Source organism: Aulonocara sp. 'chitande type north' Nkhata Bay, linkage group LG13, assembly GCF_057382095.1.
Source record: "Aulonocara sp. 'chitande type north' Nkhata Bay isolate Kocher_YH1m ecotype deep benthic linkage group LG13, A_spYH_male_GT1.1, whole genome shotgun sequence".
NCBI lineage: Eukaryota > Metazoa > Chordata > Actinopteri > Cichliformes > Cichlidae > Aulonocara > Aulonocara sp. 'chitande type north' Nkhata Bay.
Genome location: NC_141356.1, coordinates 33,983,075 through 34,002,986, shown reverse-complemented (window position 1 = coordinate 34,002,986; position 19,912 = coordinate 33,983,075). Strand labels below are relative to the sequence as shown.

General features: G+C 44.0%; 1 protein-coding gene across 1 annotated transcript in view; it reads right to left on the bottom strand.

Annotated features, from left to right (window-relative positions):
- The window catches only part of pcca (propionyl-CoA carboxylase subunit alpha), a 32,446-nt gene that overhangs the window by 8,766 nt on the left and 3,768 nt on the right, over positions 1-19,912 (bottom strand). The window contains exons 5-17 of the mRNA XM_086260122.1: positions 14,804-14,917; positions 13,800-13,853; positions 13,591-13,722; positions 10,197-10,233; positions 7,995-8,073; positions 6,880-6,982; positions 5,985-6,079; positions 3,147-3,297; positions 2,713-2,856; positions 2,285-2,359; positions 2,134-2,202; positions 618-693; positions 322-535 (exon numbers count right to left, since the gene is read on the bottom strand). Coding sequence (XP_086116248.1) covers positions 322-535; positions 618-693; positions 2,134-2,202; positions 2,285-2,359; positions 2,713-2,856; positions 3,147-3,297; positions 5,985-6,079; positions 6,880-6,982; positions 7,995-8,073; positions 10,197-10,233; positions 13,591-13,722; positions 13,800-13,853; positions 14,804-14,917 — 1,343 coding nt within the window. The remainder of the gene's footprint in view (positions 1-321; positions 536-617; positions 694-2,133; positions 2,203-2,284; positions 2,360-2,712; positions 2,857-3,146; positions 3,298-5,984; positions 6,080-6,879; positions 6,983-7,994; positions 8,074-10,196; positions 10,234-13,590; positions 13,723-13,799; positions 13,854-14,803; positions 14,918-19,912) is intronic.

Here is a 19,912-nt window from a genome sequence, read left to right as displayed (position 1 = left end):
CTATAGATGTCAGACGTGCTAAAACGAAACTGACAAGTTAATTTTAATAATAATGCCCTTTATTATAAGAACTTTAACTTTAATGTTTAAGACAACAAAATATCATGCAGTATATGAAAATCTGCTGGTGTGTATGAAAGAGATGATGTGGATTGTAGTTTAAAAGTACTGTGAGTGCTCAGTAACAGCTATATAAATGCCAGTCCACTCAGGCTGAACCGTGATCGACTGCACTTTGATTTAGGATACAACTCCAGCCCTATTACTTTCTCCCAAGAATCCCATCACGTAGCACCAAGCAACAAGTACTGCAGCATTCACCTCTGGGTGCTGAGGACCTTTGCTGAACGAAGCTCAGCAGCGATGTAGAGCACTGCTGCTGATGCCAACAGCTCCCTTTTTGCATCTGCCTCTAGCTGATGGCCCTTAAAGCCATCAGGGTAAACCTCTGGGAGGAAGTTGGTGCTGATGTGACCAGAGACAAAGCGAGGATGAGTGATGATTTCTCGCAGGAGAGGAATGTTGTGGGTCACACCTGGAAAGAAAACGATCCAACTTTAGAGAAATAAAACCCAACAAATGTTGTTTTAGTGACAGACTACGAACATGTACTCCACCTCTGATCACATAGTTATCCAGAGCGTCCTCCATCCTACCAAGAGCTTCAGCTCGTGTAGCTCCGTAGGTAATCAGCTACAAATTGATATCAGAGAATATTAATATGTTATTATTGAACCAGTCAAGTCATCAGGAGCTGCTGTGAATCATCACTAACATGGCTAGAGAAACAGAACATCCCATAACTGAGAATGAGCACCTGCACCCTCACAGAGCACACAGGGGAAATTTTCTCACCTGTTTCCTTTTAAACACATGCACTGATTTAATGTAAGGTGTTTAATTCCTGGATACGCGGTGCATGTTGGTATCGTCCTGTCGTATATTAAGTGATGAGCACAATTCCTGTTCAAGGGCTGAGTACTGAGAGCAGAAAAGTGCTGAATAAGAATCTTTACACAAGCAACTACACCACTTTCTATCAAACGTTCACACTTACAGACTCTGATGAACGTGTCAAGAGCAACTCGGGGTTCGGTACCTTGACCGAGGACACTTTGGCAAGCAGGCTGGAGCAGGGATTGAAGCACCGAGCTTCTGATTAGTAGACGACCTGCTCCACAAACACCCCATCTTACCCACTGTGTCCTCAGCCGTACACTAGATTCAACGAGGTGCTGGAAACAATCCTCAGATTTTGGTCCACACTGACACAACAGCATCATGTGAGTCTCCCATTTCACCACATCCGCTGGGCTGAGACCTGATGAGCGTGGAGGTCATCTGAGTGCAGTGAGCTCATCTTCATATTCAAGACACCAGACTGAGATGATCCGAGCTTGGTGACACGATTGCTTCCAGCAGGATAGCTCGCCATCAGAAGATGGTTCACTGTGTTCATGAAGGGATGGACATCGTCAGCAACAACACTCGGGTTGGCGTGGTGTTTAAATGATGCTCGGGTGGTGCTAAGAGGCCCAAAGACTGCCAATAAAATATCCCCCCAGCCTTAAACAAGCTTGGTCACCAGGGAACACTTTTCAGCTTTGTGCAGTTTTGGTGAGCCTGTGCACACTGTAGCCTTAAGTTTCCTGTTCTTAGCTGACAGACACGGCAGGTGGCGTGGTCGTCTGCTGCTGTATCTGCTTCACGGGTCAACATGTTGTGCATTCAGAGATGCTCCTCTACAAACCTTGGTTGCTGTAAGTGACCGACTTCTGTTGCCATCCTGAAAGCTGTCTGACCTCTGGCATCGTGATATCGTGACTCTTACTGAAGGCCTGACTGAGTGCCGTTAACGTGCACGACTGACATCGCTCAACCTTTTCATTTTTATCATTGTATTTATCTTTTTTGGTCAGGATTAAATGTAGAAAACACAGAAACTTGTTTACGGTGACAGAAAGAGGACTTTTACTAGTCTGGCCCACGGCTGTATGTGGCCCACGAGTAAAGGGAGTTTGCGACAGCCGTCTTACCAGCAGTCATCTGTGAAGCAGCGACCTCCTTCAAAGATCTGATACAAATAAACTTTGGAACTGAATGGTTACATTTTGTATCCAATATATCACTGACCTTAGAGATCATGGGATCATAGTAGATGCTGATGTCACTTCCCTCCTGAATGCCGCTGTCTACACGGACCTGGAGGAAAGCAGAGTGAGCCAGGAAACGACAGCGTCCGGCAGACCGCGTGTTTAAAAAGAAAACTGACTGATCGACTCACTTTGTCAAGGTTGAGTGGCTCCTGGTATTGAGACAGGCGTCCAATGGAAGGAAGACCAAAAGACTTGTAAGGGTCCTACCAGAGGAAACAGGATTTTTGGGTGTTTTTACTTTTATTCGTGTTTCACTCAGAAATGATTCTTGTCGGCGGACAACGAGCAACGACAAGTTTGACTGAATGTAACTAAAATAAAACAAAATAAAGATGCTGTCTTTAAACAAAGGCTTTAAATTATTTTTTAATTATTGCACTGCTTTTATATTTTCTGCAGTCCCAACGTTAGCAAAATAAAGGATCATCTTCATATTTTATGTGCTGTATTTTCAACTATGTTTGCAAAGCTGTGTGGTAAAGTAAACGAGTAAGGTTCATGTGATCTCAGTTACCATTACAGGTGCACACACACACACAGACACACACACACCTACCTCTGCATAGACACGGCACTCAATGGCCCAGCCATTTATTGGGATATCTTCCTGTGTGTGCTGCAGTTGGTAACCCTTGGCAACCCTGATCATCTGCTCCACCAGATCCAAGCCAGTGATACACTCTGTAATTGGATGCTCCACCTGGAGTAAAAATAAGCAGTTTATGAAGTACAGACAGGATTCAGCTCAGGGTCAAACTCTGCCTTATCTCAGTGAGTTTGCTCGAGTGTAGGAACAGCAGGCTTTATTTTTCCCTGTGAGGGCCCACAGACACCCTCTCTAGTTTTCAGAGAAGGGTTCAAACTTTCCTTTTTGATAAAGCATATAGTTAGGGCTGGATCAGGTGACCTGAAGGTGAAGGTCTCCACCTTACAATATAAAGCGCCTTGAGGCAACTGTTTGTCATACATATAAATAAAATGGAACTGAACCTGTAGTCGTGTGTTCATCTCCAGGAAATAGAAGTTCTTCTTAGAATCCACTAGAAACTCCACAGTCCCAGCAGAGGAGTACTGCACAGCTTTGGCTAGTTGGACTGCTTGCTCACCCATTGCCCGTCGTGTGACTGGGTCCAGGAAAGTACTGCATGGACACGACACAGAAGCTCAAACTCGTTTCACTGAAACAAAAACAAACAGCTCGAGTCTTCCAGCCACCTTTCATTGCAAATTATTGAAGAGCAAAATTAAAAATCTGTGTTTTATTGCTGATTATTTTACACCTGATTGCTGCTTCGCTCCATCGTACAGGCTAAAACAAAACATTTTTTGAGGCATTTCTCTGACATGGACGGCGTTGTGGCAGCTGTGGGAGAGATGAGGACGGAGATAAACTCCGCGAGTCACAGGCTGATCTGTGATTACTTTGGAGGACCACGTTGCTTCCCTGCAAACTAAAGTAAGGGCACAAAACTCTGAGTAAATATGCCAAAGGAACAGCAAATTAGTCGGGGAGGACACAATGAGAAGTCAATATCAAAGAAGAAGAAAAAGAGGAAGGAAGGAAATTAATGATAATTATCGAGATAACCCATCCTGTTAAAATTAAAAACCTTTAAAGACTATGAAAATAAAGCACAACAGATTAGAGCTACAACAACGTTATCATTTTGAATGATTCCACTTTGCTTTGACACTTGATTTAATGCAGAGTTCTGTAACACTCAGTCGTGATTAAAAACAGACCGTGTGTGTGTGTGTGTGTGTGTGTGTGTGTGTGTGTGTGACTAAACCAGACTAATGTGGGCAGGAAAGCAAGAAATCAGGGAAGTAAGAACTCCGCCTGCTAAGTGTTTTCTTAATTTGGCTCTAAATACATTTAAAAATAAAAAACACAAAAACTATCAAACAGTAAGAAATACAACCATGGACATACAAAGACCACAGTGGAGGTCAATAAGCATGCGGACTAAACATTTTTGTAATTATATAGAACTTGATAGCAGCTCCATGTACAGGGGAAGCAGCCCACAGATGCAGCCTCTAAAAAGCTTTGGAAGAAACAAAAGTGGATGTGAAACCAAAGTAGCCTTACAGAAATGTCAAATAATGTCTCAATGACCTTGTAGTACCATATCACCCTATCAGAGCACTTGGCTCTCGCTCTGCAGGCCTACTTGTTGTTCCTAGAGTATTTAAAAGTAGAATGGGAGGCAGAGCCTTCAGTTTTCAGGCCCCTCTTCTGTGGAACCAGCTTCCAGTTTGGATTCAGGAGACAGACACTATCTCTACTTTTAAGATCAGGCTTCAAACTTTCCTTTTGAAAAAGCAGGTGACCCCGAATCCTCTGTTAGCTATGCTGCAATAGGCCTAGGCTGCTGGGGGCTTTCCCATGATGCACTGGGTGTTTGTTCTGTCTTCCTCCCTTAACCTTGCAGCAGATGGCCCCGCCCCTCCCTGAGCCTGGTTCTGCTGCAGGTTTCTTCCTGTTAAAAGGGAGTTTTTCCTTCCCACTGTCACCAAAGTGCTGCTCATAGGGGGTCATATGATTGTTGGGTTTTTCTCTGTATGTGTTATTGTAGGGTCTGCCTTACAATATAAAGCACCTTCAGGCAACTGTTGCTGTGATTTGCTGTAATAAAATATAATTGAATTGAAATTAAATAGAGATAAGAACAGGTACAGCAGGCGTGGGAGGATATTCATTTTTATGGAGCCTAGTTTGGCACTAAAGGCAGGTAGACCATCCTGCCAAGTCTTTGTTTGCTTCATACAGCTTTGGTGTATTTTTAGTCATGTTGCCCTCAGGATATTTTAGTGATTTAAAAGGATTTCATAAAGGATTGCACTGTTTATTTTAAACGATATATCATAATATCATCCACGAACAAGCTGCATGATTCTGTTGACTGATTTCTATTCCTGTGATTGAGTTTGTCTAATCCAAGTGGAATCTTTCAGTTAGCGAGCCATTCGTTTTAATCTAGCAGTGAGATTTGTATAAATCGCTTTAATGCACTGAATGGCCTTTTCATTAAATCAAAATCTTCCTAATGTTAAACAGATTATTAACTTTGTCGAATGATTTTTCTGCATCTAAACTGATCCAGGCAGCTGATATTTGATTTCCTTGTATTCTCTGTATTACATGTAATGTGCTCCTCATATTGTCTGTGCCTTACAAACCCCGTTTGATATTATAGAGGTGCATGTGTTATACGCTACACTCAGGATAGTGATTGCTCTATAATTTTGACATATTTCGTGTTTGTCTGTTCTTGGTTTGGGAAGTACAGTAATGACAGCTTCTTTCCAGCAGGGGGAGTACTTTCATTATTTAAATATCTGTGTCCTCCCCTTTCTTAGTTCAGTCATAATTCTAACCGTTAACAGAGTTTCCCAGACCGCTGACATTTAATGACAAGATTTTAATCTCCCCATGTTTCATCTCCATGTTTTACTAATTGACTAATGAGTAAAAACTAATTAAAGCGCTTTGAGTGAGCAGAAAAGCGCCATGTAACAACCAGTTTGTTTACTATTTACTTGCTGTATGTCCATTTGAAGCTGTGGTGGGGCGTGGTCTGCGGTGCCGCTGCAGGGAAGATGGACGCACCTGCACGGCATCTGCAATCACGCCTCGCCGGCACAAAGGCTGTGCTGTCTGTCAGTACATCGTTGTTGTGATGCGAGTCGGGCTGTGAGCTGGAAAGCTGCAGCCGACTGAGTCGATTGTGTGAACAACAACCGAGTCAATAAAGATGTCGTCGGGTCTGTCGTGGGTTCTTTACAGAAACAAATAACTGCGAAGCCCAAAAACGTCTCACTAACCTGGGCGCCTCTTCCACTACCTTCTGGTTCCTCCTCTGGATGGAGCACTCCCTCTCATTGAGCCACAGAGCATTTCCATGTTTATCAGCCAACACCTGAAACAGGTTTTCAAGTCAACACACTATGTGGTTTACACATGTCGCTGAACATGCCTGCATGTTAGAAAGTCCAGAAAATTATTCTTTGAAATCTAAAAACTTTATTAAAATAAAAAACACCAAATTCACACTTGGATCCTCAGATGTGAGCTGGTACAGTGATCCTCATGTTTCTCTTCAGGAATGCAAGAAAACCATTCAGCATCTTAGTCAAACAATAATCACGTGTTTTCCTATTTTTCAGGTTTTTGTAAAATGTTAATGATTTTGTTAAATACCAACACTGTTCATTTAGGGCAGCTGTGGCATAAAACCTTTAATTCATTCAATGCATTCCTAAGCGCTGCACACTGGGATCCAATAGTTTGAGCCCACATCAGAACCTGTCACTCAGAGTGGACGGCTGTGACCTACGAACTTTTCAGGCTGGATTCAGCCAAACTCTGCCTCCCGTCTGCAGTCTCAGCAGAGAGGGAGAGTCGTTAGGCTACGCTTCGCTCTGTTCACGGTCTTATTAGTGCAGGCCTGCTGCATGTCTGACTCACAGGAGGCAGTGTGACCTTCTGACTCTTCAAGCTTCTTTGCGTGGTGCATTGTGAGATGGCGTTTTGTGAGAGCTGTTAGGTAACAGCCTCCTCTCGACTCGACTGAACAGACTGTCGTGCAGTTTGTTTCTATTTCAGTGAATCTAGAGCTGAGACGAGGAGTTTAGGAATCAAAGAGTCACCTCCGCTTGCTCTTTTGGCTTTCATGTATCCATCAAAGTTAAAGGAGATCAGTGTAGACAGTCGATATACCTGAATCTCTATATGTCTGGGGTTGTCTATGTATTTCTCAATGAGCAGCCTGTCGTCTCCAAAGCTGGATGCTGCCTCCTGCGATGAGAACCGGAAACCTTCCCTGTTAACAGCACACCCACAGATCACAGCAGTTTTAAAGAGCAAATACAGACTTTCCATTGGTCTACAAGTAACAACAGGAAAACAGTTAAGTAAGTAAATAAGCTTCAGTTTAGAGCACAAGGAGCTGAATGAATAACTTTAGCAACAACAGGTGATTTTGACTAACGTCTGTAAAACACACGGGGACGAAACAAAAAGGAAGACCTGGACTGTTTAATGTCGTATAATATAACTGCTTGTGTTGTTAGGTTATCCAATGAGTTTGTATAGTGTTCTGGAAGAACTTCAGAGCTCACTAATGCCTCTTTTCCACTAGCACCCACTCCATCTGTTCTGGTTGTTTTCCATTACAGTGGAGTACCATTTGCTTGGGGTCATTAAAGCAACGCTGCCAAAACAACAAACATCATGACAATGGGAGACTCCGGCCTGGTACCAGGTACTACCATCTAATGGAAAACCCTACAAACCTGAACTGACCCAAGCAGCTACTAGTGGAAAAGGCCCACACATTTCTGGCCACTAGTTTAACTAGGGGCTGAATCAGTGTTTGGGGCAATAGTATTTTAACTGTGGTATTTGGAGCTACTTAAGATCAAAGAGTTTAACTAATGTGAGCAGAAGACGCTGCACGAGCATCTTCCATAAGCTGCAGACGTACGAGCTAATAGCAGTAGCTTTAGTCCTTATATTTGCAATATAAGACTGTACAGTATTACCTGAGGTAGAGTACTTTAAGTCATTACTACATAAGCAATGCTTGTAATAATAAAAACAATTACTTCTACGTTTTGTTCAACACATAATTGAGTGTGTATTTACTAAAAAATAGTAAATGGCCTGTATCTGTATAGCGCTTTACTTAGTCCCCAAGGACCCCAAAGCACTACATTCAGTCATTCACCCATTCACACACACACTGGTGATAGCAACACTGTAGCTGCCCTGGGGCGCACTGACAGAGTAGCTGATGGGCTCGTGTATACTGAGCACGTGACCAAGTACAATACCTCGTCTCCTCATCGTTCCAAGCAATCCTCATTCCTTTCCCTCCTCCACCTGCAGAAGCTTTGATCATCACAGGGTAACCTGGCAACAAAACAAAACAACTGCAAAGGTGCATTTTTCACAGTCAGGCAACAGAACAGAATGAAACTTTATTACACAGCTGTGGGTGTTACACAGCTCTTATAGCAGGAGGAATATAGACCTAAAGTAGTGTGTGTGTGTGTGTGTGTGTGTGTGTGTGTGTGTGTGTGTGTGTGTGTGTGTGTGTGTGTGTGTGTGTAGGGGGTATGAATGATCCTGGTGAAATATTCAGTGTACAAACAAGATGCAAATGAGTATCAGCAATTACAAACATGTGATATGTCAATTAAACAGGTGATGAGTAAGATTATGTTAAACTGTGTAATAGAGTCTGACAGCTGCTGGTCACAATGTCCTTTGGTAGTGCTCCTTCCTACAGTGCGGGTGTAAAAGTCCTTCCTACAGTGCGGGTGTAAAAGTCCTTCCTACAGTGCGGGTGTAAAAGTCCTTCCTACAGTGCGGGTGTAACAGTCCTTCCTACACTGCGGGTGTAATAGTCCTTCCTACAGTGCGGGTGTAAAAGTCCTTCCTACAGTGCGGGTGTAACAGTCCTTCCTACAGTGCGGGTGTAACAGTCCTTCCTACAGTGCGGGTGTAACAGTCCTTCCTAAACTGCGGGTGTAATAGTCCTTCCTAAACTGCGGGTGTAATAGTCCTTCCTAAACTGCGGGTGTAACAGTCCTTCCTACAGTGTGGGTGTAAAAGTCCTTCCTACAGTGCGGGTGTAACAGTCCTTCCTACACTGCGGGTGTAATAGTCCTTCCTACAGTGCGGGTGTAAAAGTCCTTCCTACAGTGCGGGTGTAACAGTCCTTCCTACAGTGCGGGTGTAACAGTCCTTCCTACAGTGCGGGTGTAATAGTCCTTCCTAAACTGCGGGTGTAATAGTCCTTCCTAAACTGCGGGTGTAATAGTCCTTCCTACAGTGCGGGTGTAATAGTCCTTCCTACAGTGCGGGTGTAACAGTCCTTCCTACAGTGCGGGTGTAATAGTCCTTCCTACAGTGCGGGTGTAAAAGTCCTTCCTACAGTGCGGGTGTAATAGTCCTTCCTACAGTGCGGGTGTAATAGTCCTTCCTACAGTGCGGGTGTGATAGTCCTTCCTACACTGCGGGTGTAAAAGTCCTTCCTACAGTGCGGGTGTAATAGTCCTTCCTACAGTGCGGGTGTGATAGTCCTTCCTACAGTGCGGGTGTAAAAGTCCTTCCTACACTGCAGGTGTAATAGTCCTTCCTACACTGCGGGTGTAAAAGTCCTTCCTACAGTGCGGGTGTAAAAGTCCTTCCTACAGTGCGGGTGTAATAGTCCTTCCTACACTGCAGGTGTAATAGTCCTTCCTACACTGCGGGTGTAAAAGTCCTTCCTACAGTGCGGGTGTAATAGTCCTTCCTACACTGCAGGTGTAAAAGTCCTTCCTACAGTGCGGGTGTAAAAGTCCTTCCTACAGTGCGGGTGTAATAGTCCTTCCTACACTGCAGGTGTAAAAGTCCTTCCTACACTGCGGGTGTAACAGTCCTTCCTACAGTGCGGGTGTAATAGTCCTTCCTACACTGCGGGTGTAATAGTCCTTCCTACACTGCAGGTGTAATAGTCCTTCCTACACTGCGGGTGTAAAAGTCTGCTGCTGAACGAGCTGCTCAGTGCTCGTACAGTCTCATGCAGGGGTGGGAGGTGTCGTCCTTGATGGATGTCAGCTTAGACATCATCCTCAGCAAAACCCCAGCAGCCTTTTAAGACTGAGGAGTAAAACAGACTCTTTATATTCCCACACTGAGAGTTCTGCTTTCATCTGTTCCATCTCTTCAGATATCGTAAACCTACACAGCGTTTACATCTTTAGCTTCTGTGTTTAGCACATTGAGTTTTCCTACAATGATATTTTCAACATAATAAATGTGTTATCTTTTGGTAACAGCTCCATGAAGATGTGATGATTGACAGCAATTCAACAAAAATAAATAAATAGATTAAAAAAAATAATCAGAAATAGGAGTAAACAGCTCGAGTGGGCCAGGAACACGTGTGTGGGAGATCATGTCTGCAGTAAACAAACTCACTAAGATTCTTCCTGTCATCACTAAAGTTTACTGTAAACTTTTAGCACACAGAAAAACCGATGACTTACCAATCTGCTGTGCAATCTTCACAGCTTCCTCTGCAGTCTGACACAGGCGAGGAGTAAAACAAAGTATTTAAGGGCAAATGAATATATGGATCCATTACTATTAATACATGCGGTTTGTTCACAGCAGCAATCACCTTCACAGCTGCACTTATTGCAAGAGGTGCAGAACTATTAAAGTGCTGAGCAACAGATCAGCAAAGCAAACTTTGAGAAGTCTGAAGAAATAAATGATTCCTATTTTAACTGAGGCACAGCTGATCAAAGTCTCAGCTCTGTGTTGTGATATTGTAATTTACTAGGTTGTTTTTCATGATCTGGCTGCTGTAACCAACTTTTTGAGGATAAATAAATCACATTTCATCTTCACAACAAAGGGAATAATATAATTTTATCATCTGTTTACATCCTGTTCAGAACTTTAAAGCTTAAAGCGTGGAATTAAAAATTCAAAGACAAAATCTTTAAATTCCAAAAATGAGGTTTTGCCAACTTGAATTCCTCCCTCAGCCTGAACATGAAGGTTCGTAACACCTCTATGAGAATCACAATGGACTGCACACATCACACTAAAGTGAATGCAGAGGAGAAGGAGCAGTATTAAGCCAAGCGTTGAAACATTAAGAGGTTAGAGTGATGTGCAAGGAGACTTTCTGAAGAAGCTTCGCTGATCAAACGCAATTTTTAGCTGTTTTTTTTAGAACTACGTGACTTTAAAATGTAACACCGTCGTGGTTTTTATTGTTAAAATGGTTAAACATAATTGAATCGTATTACAGCACAGCAAAATAATTGCACGATTTTTTTAAATGACAAGAAAAATATGCCATAAATATTAACATTTGAACATTTGCTATAGATGCAAAAATCCAGTTTAGCTTATGTGAGTGAAGTTGGCCCCCACCTTCTTCAAATCCAACAAAAGTGGTATCAAACGTTTGTGCTGCCTTTGTTTTAAAGATATTAATGAAAAGGTAAAGGTCAAAAGGTCAACCAGCCCCCCCACATTGCCCAAATCAAACAAAATTGATGTCAAATGTTTGTGCTGCAAAAATTTTTGTTTGTGCTGCTAACATTTTAATAAATAATTTTAATAAAATAACGTCTTGATGCGTGCTTAATCATCCAGGTAAGTAAATCCCAAAAGGTTGATTCTGTTCATCTGGAGAAATGTTTCGTCATCATCCAGGTGACTTCTTCAGTCTCAGCTGACTGCAGGTTTCCCCAACCTTATTAACAGTACATTTGCATAGTGAAGGAAACTAGCACCACTGAATGAACAATGTGCTGGGGGCTTAGTTTCATGATTGTTAGTATGCAAATTCTTATGACCATTGATCAATGACAACTAATCAAAGCCTACTGATCAATGGCCATGAGTCCCATTCACAGAAAGTGGGAATGGCTACAATCACAGCATTGTAAGATGGCAAAAGATGTACCCTTGGGCCCCCCTTCTCGATTCAGAGATGGTCAGCATCCTGACAGCCCGATGGAAGAAGCCGTCTCTCAGTCTGCTGGTTCTGGCCCGGAGGCTCTTCAGTATCCTTCCTGATGGTAGCAAACTGAAGACACTGCTGAAGGGATGAGTGGAGTCACCTGTAATGGAGAGGACCTTCCAGATGAGGCAGGTGCAGCTGCTCTCACTACCCGTTGTCATTTTTTCCTGCAGAACCCAGTGCAGGAGTCATACCACACAGTGAGGCAGCTGGTGAGGATACTCTCAACTGTGCCTCTGTAGAAGGTGCTCATAATGGGGGTTGAATCTCTTGTGCTTCTCAGTTTGCAGAGGAAGTAGAGTCGCTGTTGGTCTTCTCCACATTCAGGGACAGGTTGTTGTTGCTGTACCACTCTGGCAGATGGTTAACTTCACCCCTGTAGTAGATCTCGTCGTGGGTCAGCAGAGTGAAGAGAAGGGAGCTCAACACACATCCTTGGGGAGCCCCCGTATTCTGTGCTCTTGGGCTGGAGGTGTTGCTGTCGACCCGTACTGTCTGCTGTCTTCCTGTCAAGAAATCTAGCAGCCAGTTATAAAGCAAGGTGCTGATCACAGCAGATCCAGATTGTGAATGAGTTGCTGGGGAATGATGATGCTGAAGGCTGAACTGAAGTCTATGAACAGCACTCTGACATATGAGTCTCTAGTGTTCAGATGTGTGAGGGCTGAGTGAGGGGCAGTTGATTCCATCATCACTTGAGCGTTTTCACGAAAGCGATAATTTGATTTGATGCATGACTAACCGTTCAAAGCACTTCATAATGATGGAGGTGAGTTTGACAGGACGCTGGTCCTTAAAGCAGGAGGTAGATGACTTCTTGGGTACAGTAATGATGTTGGAGGCTTTGAGGCATGTGGGAATGGCGGTACTGATTTTGGCAAGGGATCTCCACACACTGTCTGGGGCGATCGTGGCTCAAGAGTTGGGAGTTCGCCTTGTAATCGGAAGGTTGCCGGTTCGAGCCCCGGCTTGGACAGTCTCGGTCGTTGTGTCCTTGGGCAAGACGCTTCATCCGTTGCCTACTGGTGGTGGTCAGAGGGCCCGGTGGCGCCAGTGTCCGGCAGCCTCGCCTCTGTCAGTGCGCCCCAGGGTGACTGTGGCTACAATGTAGCTGCCATCACCAGTGTGTGAATGACTGGATGTGTAAAGCGCTATACAGATACAGGCCATTTACGATTTGATCCTGTGATCTCTTATGAACGACCTCCAACGCTTCCGTGACTGGGATGTAACATCTTTCACTGTACATGTACTGTTTATAAAATTAGGGAAACATAACCTGCATTTGCAGGACAAATGTTTGACATCAATTTTGTTCGATTTGAAGAAGGTAGGGGGCCAACTTCACTCACATGTGTTTATAAGGTTGGAAACCTGCAGTCAGCTGAGACTGAAGAAGTCACCTGGATGATGACGAAACGTTTCTCCAACTGAAAATGTCCAGATGAACAGAATCAACCTTTTGGGATTGACTTACCTGGATGATTAAGCACGCATCAAGACGTTATTTTATTAAAATTTTTAAAATGTTAGCAGCACAAATATTTTTGCAGCACAAACCAGCACAAACGTTTGACATCAATTTTGTTTGATTTGGGTAATGTGGGGGGGCTGGTTGACCTCTGATGACCTCTAGAAATTTTTATTAATATCTTTAAAATGATATTAGCACAAACGAAACTTTTTGCAGCACAAACGTAGCACAAACTTTTGATACCACTTTGTTGGATTTGAAGAAGGTGGGGGCCAACTTCACTCACATGTTTAGCTTTAACCTATTAATTGGAAAAAAAATATTAGTGAAAAACAAAAACCATGACACAGCCGATGAACAGCCCTCAGACTTGATCTAGCAAACGCCTTCGCGTTTCCATGCATTGCCGTTTTGATGGCCCTACCTTGACAACGCCATCGAATCCTGGGATAGTGTTGACTTTGGCAGCCTTTGCAATTAGCTTGCTTTCAATTTTATCCCCCATCGCCTGGATAGCATGGGTGTCTGGGCCAATGAATGCCACACCTTCTGCTGCCTGGCAACAAGACAAAGTACCATGAGACTCCTAACAGACTTTGTGCTGAGAGAGAAGTAATTCACTGCATAACTCACCAGTCGTTTTGCAAACTCTTTATTTTCAGACAGAAACCCATAACCAGGATGAACCTTAGAGAGGAGAAAAAAGTCACACTTTCAAACCCAAATATACTTTAAAGGGGGTTTGGAAGAAAACTCCTTTCATGCAAAAAACAATTGCTTAATTGTACTTATGAATTAAAAGCTGTTGACATCAAAAAGAGTCACAACACTATTACTGCATCTGACCTAGAAGGAGACTCTAGCAGGACTGTCAATACAAGTCTGAATGCATGTTAACGGCCTGGACACTCCTGGCCGTAGGACTCCAATGTAAATAGGTATACATCATGCACTTTGTCCCCTTTCAGCCACTGAACAGGTGGCTGTAGCTCAGGAGGCATAGCAGCTCATCTAATAATCAGAAGGTGGTTCAGAGCAAGACACTGAACCTTAGTTTCTCTCTGATGTGTTCAACAGAGTGTGAATGTTAGATAAAAAGCACTTTGATAAACTCACCCACTGTACTTTGCATTGTTTTATAAAACATACATTACAAGCCTGTCCCTTTTATTTTGGAGGCAACAACTTAAAACAAATTACACTCATACATGTGTGTAAGCAACTACATCATCAACATAAAAGCCTCTCTGCAGCCCCACTGTAACATGACGGAGGACACTGCAGGAAATCTGAGCTTCAACTGAAAAACAAAATGACTCTTTGGAATACAGAAAAGCATCATCTTCATCTTAACATGAAGACAGAAGTCGATTCGGACCCAGAGTTACCCCCCTCTGCCTCCTAGTAGATGCACCTGTCGTATGAATTTCAAAATTTTACATCACCTTGTTCTTAAGGTATTCCATTCACAAGATTTTCAGAAAACCTGACCTCTGACCTCTAACCTTAAGGATGCAGTCACTGAGAATCAAACTCCTATAAGATTGTCAGTAGATGCACCTGTGGCATCAGGTTCTCGGGTCATCGACTTGGGCTAAATACACAAAATGAATATGCAAGTAATGTCATTCACTTACAGCTTGTGCTCCAGTCACTCTGATGGCATCCATGATGGCATCCATGTTCAAGTAGCTTTTACTGGTGGGGGCGGAGCCAACCCAGACCGCCTCATCAGCCATCTTTACATGAACCTAGATCCATACAGAGCAGAACATTAACATCCACAGCAGGAGGTAAACCGAGGCTCACTGTGCGGCTAAAACGTCAACAACAGTTTTCACTGCACAGTAATCTACTCATATACCCATTCTTTGATTAAAGATTTTATTCCAGATGATGTGCTTTAAAGTCACTAAAACGGTAAAACAAAAAAGTGAAAAATGAATGCAAAGGTCATATAGAACCTAGGCACACATGTTGGGCTCGCTTTCACATCATACTTGTAAAAGAGTTACAGAGAATCATTTGTTTGAAGCAGCGGAGGCCTCTGTGACTTTTTGCACTGTTTTTAAGGGTGATCTGAAAAGATCTGAGCTCACGCTTCCTGAAGTGCCACTCTGTTTTTGTTTGAGTTTAAGTGCACTTTTTGTATAATGTGCACACGGTGTTGTTCCATGGCATTGCAAGAGAACATGCTCTACCAACGTCCCACAAACAAAGCACCGACAAACATCGTTTAAAGCTCTCCTGCTGCTCACAAAGGATCTTTTTGAGCCAAATGTTGATTACCATTCAAAGTTTACACTAAAAAGGTGATAAACCTTTAAGGCAGTAGTTAGGGCTGCCACAAACGATTATTTTGATAGTGGACTAGTCACCGATTATTTTTGCGATTAGTCGACTAATCAGATCATCATCCACTGGACGTACAGGTACAGCTTATTGCACCAGCAGCATCTGCTCTTATATAACTATCATTAGCTTACAGCGTTAAGTGTTTAAGGTGCTAACTAAAAGTAAAGACAAGTTGATGGTTTATTAAATTTTAATGAAATCTGCAGATTATTAAACTCACCAAAACAAACTCCTTGCTATCTAAAATATAACAGGACACCGGAGTAAATTCTCCAGCATCTCACACTTCTGATGATCAGCTGTCTGCTTGACTTTTATTCAGCTGTGTAAAAACTATAACTTTAATCTCAGCCAAACCGATTTACTCAGGAACAAATAAAATACTGAAAAAAGCCAAACAATAACATTTTTAAGTTATCTAAGTGACTTATATATCATGTTTAACCTGAGTAGTGAAAGAGGGCGGTGGGTTTGAAAACGATTTGCCGGGAGTCTGGTGTTCTCACGGCTCTAGTGAGTAGTGATGGGTCGTTCGCGAACGAAATGGCTCTTAGAGCAGACTCTTTGAAGTGAATGAGGCGAGCCAGCTCCTTATTGGGAGCCGTGAGGTTTGTTTTTGTTTTTTCACCCTCTCTCTCGCCCTTTTTTCCGCTAAACTCCGCACACGCGGCCTGTACTTTGCGCTGGGCAGAGGGGGGGAGGGGCGTTAGTTACACTCGCAGTAGCACAGGAACAGAGCCAGAGAGAAAAAGAGCAAGGGACAACAACGTCACATTAGAAAGGTATAGTAATTATCCACTATTTTCAGTTGCGGATGATAAAGGATTCAGAAATCATGCAGGCCCATATGACAGAGAATGTGCATCTTCTTTTTGTTTTAATATTTTAATTTATATTTAATTGTGTTGTGGTTTGCAGTGTTTTGTGTTGTTTCACGTTAAATTTGTTTAAAAGGAAAAAGCTGAAAATTTAAATAGTTAAAAGTTTAAAATGTAAATAGTTTTTTTTGTATTATATGATTTATTTATTACATTTTATTTGGAGTGAATAAATAAAGTATATTTATGGTGGCCCTTAGAGACAAAGCACGTACAAACCCCAAAACGCGTACAAACTCCAAAACACGTAAAAACTCAGAAGCACGTACAAAAGACAACAGAAGTGCTCCAGGATGCTAGGTCGCAGTGTTGAGCTTTTGTTACCTAGTGGCTACACAAGCCAGGAAGTATCAACAACCGGATTTGGTGTGTGGTAGTAAGATCTTCAACGCACACCTCCAGCCAAATGGTGGACACCAGAGGTGAAGGGAGCCACCAGGCTGAAGAAGGAGTCCTATCGGGCTTGGTTAGCCTGTGGGACTCCGGAGGCAGCCGACAGGTATCGACAGGTCAAGCGTAATGCGGCTCGGGCAGTGGCTGAAGCAAAAACTCGGGTGTGGGAGGAGTTTGGAGAGGCCATGGAAAAAGACTTTCGGACTGCCTCGAAGAGATTCTGGCAAACCGTCAGGCGTTTCAGGAGGGGAAAGTGGTGCTCTACCTGCACTGTGTATAGTGCTGGCGGAGCGCTGCTGATGTCGACTGAGAAAATTGTCGGGCGGTGGAAGGAATACTTCGAGGACCTCCTTAATCCCACTGACACGTCTTCCGAGGAGGAAGCAGAGTCTGGGGATGAGGGGAATGACCCGCCAATTTCCGGGGGCGAGGTCACTGAGGCAGTTAAACAACTCCTTGGTGGCAGAGCCCCTGGTGTTGATGAGGTCCGCCCCGAGTTCCTGAAGGCTCTGGACGTTGTAGGGCTGTCCTGGTTGACACGCCTCTGCAATGTTGCGTGGAGGTCAGGGGCAGTACCTGTGGACTGGCAGACCGGGGTGGTGGTCCCCATCTTTAAGAAGGGGGACCGGAGGGTGTGTTCCAACTACAGGGGGATCACACTCCTCAGCCTCCCTGGGAAAGTCTATGCCAGGGTGCTGGAAACGAGAGTTCGTCCGCTAGTCGAACCTCGGATACAGGAGGAACAATGCGGTTTTCGTCCTGGTCGCGGAACACTGGACCAGCTCTTTATCCTCTCGAGGATACTTGAGGGTGCATGGGAGTTTGCCCAACCAGTCTACATGTGTTTTGTGGACTTGGAGAAGGCATTCGACCGTGTCCCTCGGGGTGTCCTGTGGGAGGTGTTGCGGGAGTATGGGGTGTCTGGCCCATTGCTACGGGCCATTCGATCCCTATACAACCGTTGCAAGAGCTTGGTTCGCATTGCCGGCAATAAGTCGGACTCGTTCCCGGTGGGTGATGGGCTCCACCAGGGCTGCCCTTTGTCTCCGGTTCTGTTCATAATTTTTATGGACAGGATTTCTAGGCGCAGCCAAGTGGCGGAGGGCTTTCGCTTTGGTGGCCTCAGAATCTCATCTCTGATTTTTGCGGATGATTTGGTTCTGTTGGCTTCATCGGGTGAGGGCCTCCAGCTCGCACTGGAACGGTTCGCAGCAGAGTGTGAAGCAGCGGGAATGAGGATCAGCACCTCCAAATCTGAGGCCGTGGTTCTCAGCCGGAAAAGGGTGGGTGCCCACTCCGGGTCGGGGATGAGTTCCTGCCCCAAGTGGAGGAGTTCAAGTATCTCGGGGTCTTGTTCGCGAGTGATGGGAGAAGGGAGCCGGAGATCAACAGACGGATTGGGGCTGCAGCAATGTGGACGCTGCACCGGTCCGTTGTGGTGAAGAAGGAGCTGAGTGTAAAAGCGAAGCTCTCAATTTACCGGTCGATCTACGTCCCTACCCTCACCTATGGCCACGAGCTGTGGGTAGTGACCGAAAGAACGAGATCGCGGATACAAGCGGCAGAAATGAGCTTCCTCCGAAGGGTGGCTGGCCTCTCCCTTAGAGATAGGGTGAGAAGTTCGGCCATCCGGGAGGGGCTCAGAGTAGAGCAGCTGCTGCTCCACATCGAAAGGAGCCAGCTGAGTTGGTTCGGGCATCTGACAAGGATGCCCCCTGGGCGCCTCCTGGGTGAGGTGTTCCAGGCATGTCCCACCGGGAGGAGGCCCCGGGGCAGACCCAAGACACGCTGGAGAGATTATATCTCTCGGCTGGCCTGGGAACGCCTTAGTATTCCCCCGGATAAGCTGGAGGAGGTGGCTGGGGGGAGGGAGGTCTGGGCCTCTTTGCTTAGGCTGCTGCCCCCACGACCCGGCCCCGGATAAAGCGGATGAAGATGGATGGTAGTAACAGGTAAATGAACTTTTTAAAAATTATTTGAATAAATATGAGTGCTTGTCTATAAATACACAAACAATACACACATGCTTTCAATTGTGTAATTTAAGTGATCCGAGTAGCTCTGTTTTGGAAGTTCAGTTAACTCTAGAAATGTGTTTTGGAGTTTGTACGTGCTTTGTCTCTAGGGGCCATATATAAACATATATAAATAAAACCACTTTTTTTACATTAGTAATTCCTTTTCTGCATAATTTTATATTATTGTTAATGATAAATTAATTAAAGAAACAAAACAACCTGAAGAGCCGGTTCGGAGCCGAAAGAGCCGGCTCTTTTTAGTGAGCCGAGCCGAAAGAGCCGGGTCTCTAAAAAGAGCCGGAAATCCCATCACTACTAGTGAGCCTTGCCCCCAGCTAGCTATCGAGCTAGTGGGTAACAGACGTCTCCGAAAACGTCGGAGCGCTTTTGAAAATATGTGGTGTCCTGATAAACTGAGCAGATATTTGAGGTTTACACAGCTACATTCTCACCTGAAAATATGTTAAACGTTTATTTTGTGACCCAGAAAGAATAATAAGAGTAAAGTTAAAACTAACTAGCTGCCGCCATTGTTGACAACTGAGCTGGGCTGCGCTATGAATTCTGGGACACAGCTTCTTCTTCTTCGGGTTTAACGGCAGCTGGCATCCTTGTACATGCAATGCTGCCATCTTCTGTTTCAGTCCGTTATTACACTCTTAAATCCTGCTACTTATTCCTGCGTCTTTTGGGATCTTACAAAGCTTCAAACGACGCGTCGACTATTAAATCAGTCGTCGACGATTTTGATAGTCGACTAATCGTGACTAGTTGACTAATCGTGGCAGCTCTAGCGGTAGTGTACATGGTAATGTCAGCACACAAACAAGGTTTTTTAATCATCAGTCAGGTATGAATAACATTAGTTATTATACCTGACTGTAACACAGTCAGTGCAGAAGCATCAGCTGATTTATCACTGCCCAGGTGTCTGATCCAACACTGAAGTGTTAACTATAAACTATGTAATATAAAACCATTCCTCTTTGCATCAACGTGCATTAACTGTTAACTCTCAGGATAAAGTATTTAAGTTAACCTGAGCTTGAATTTACGTTTAACCTACTGAATCACATTCAGATCACACTGAGTTTGAAAATTC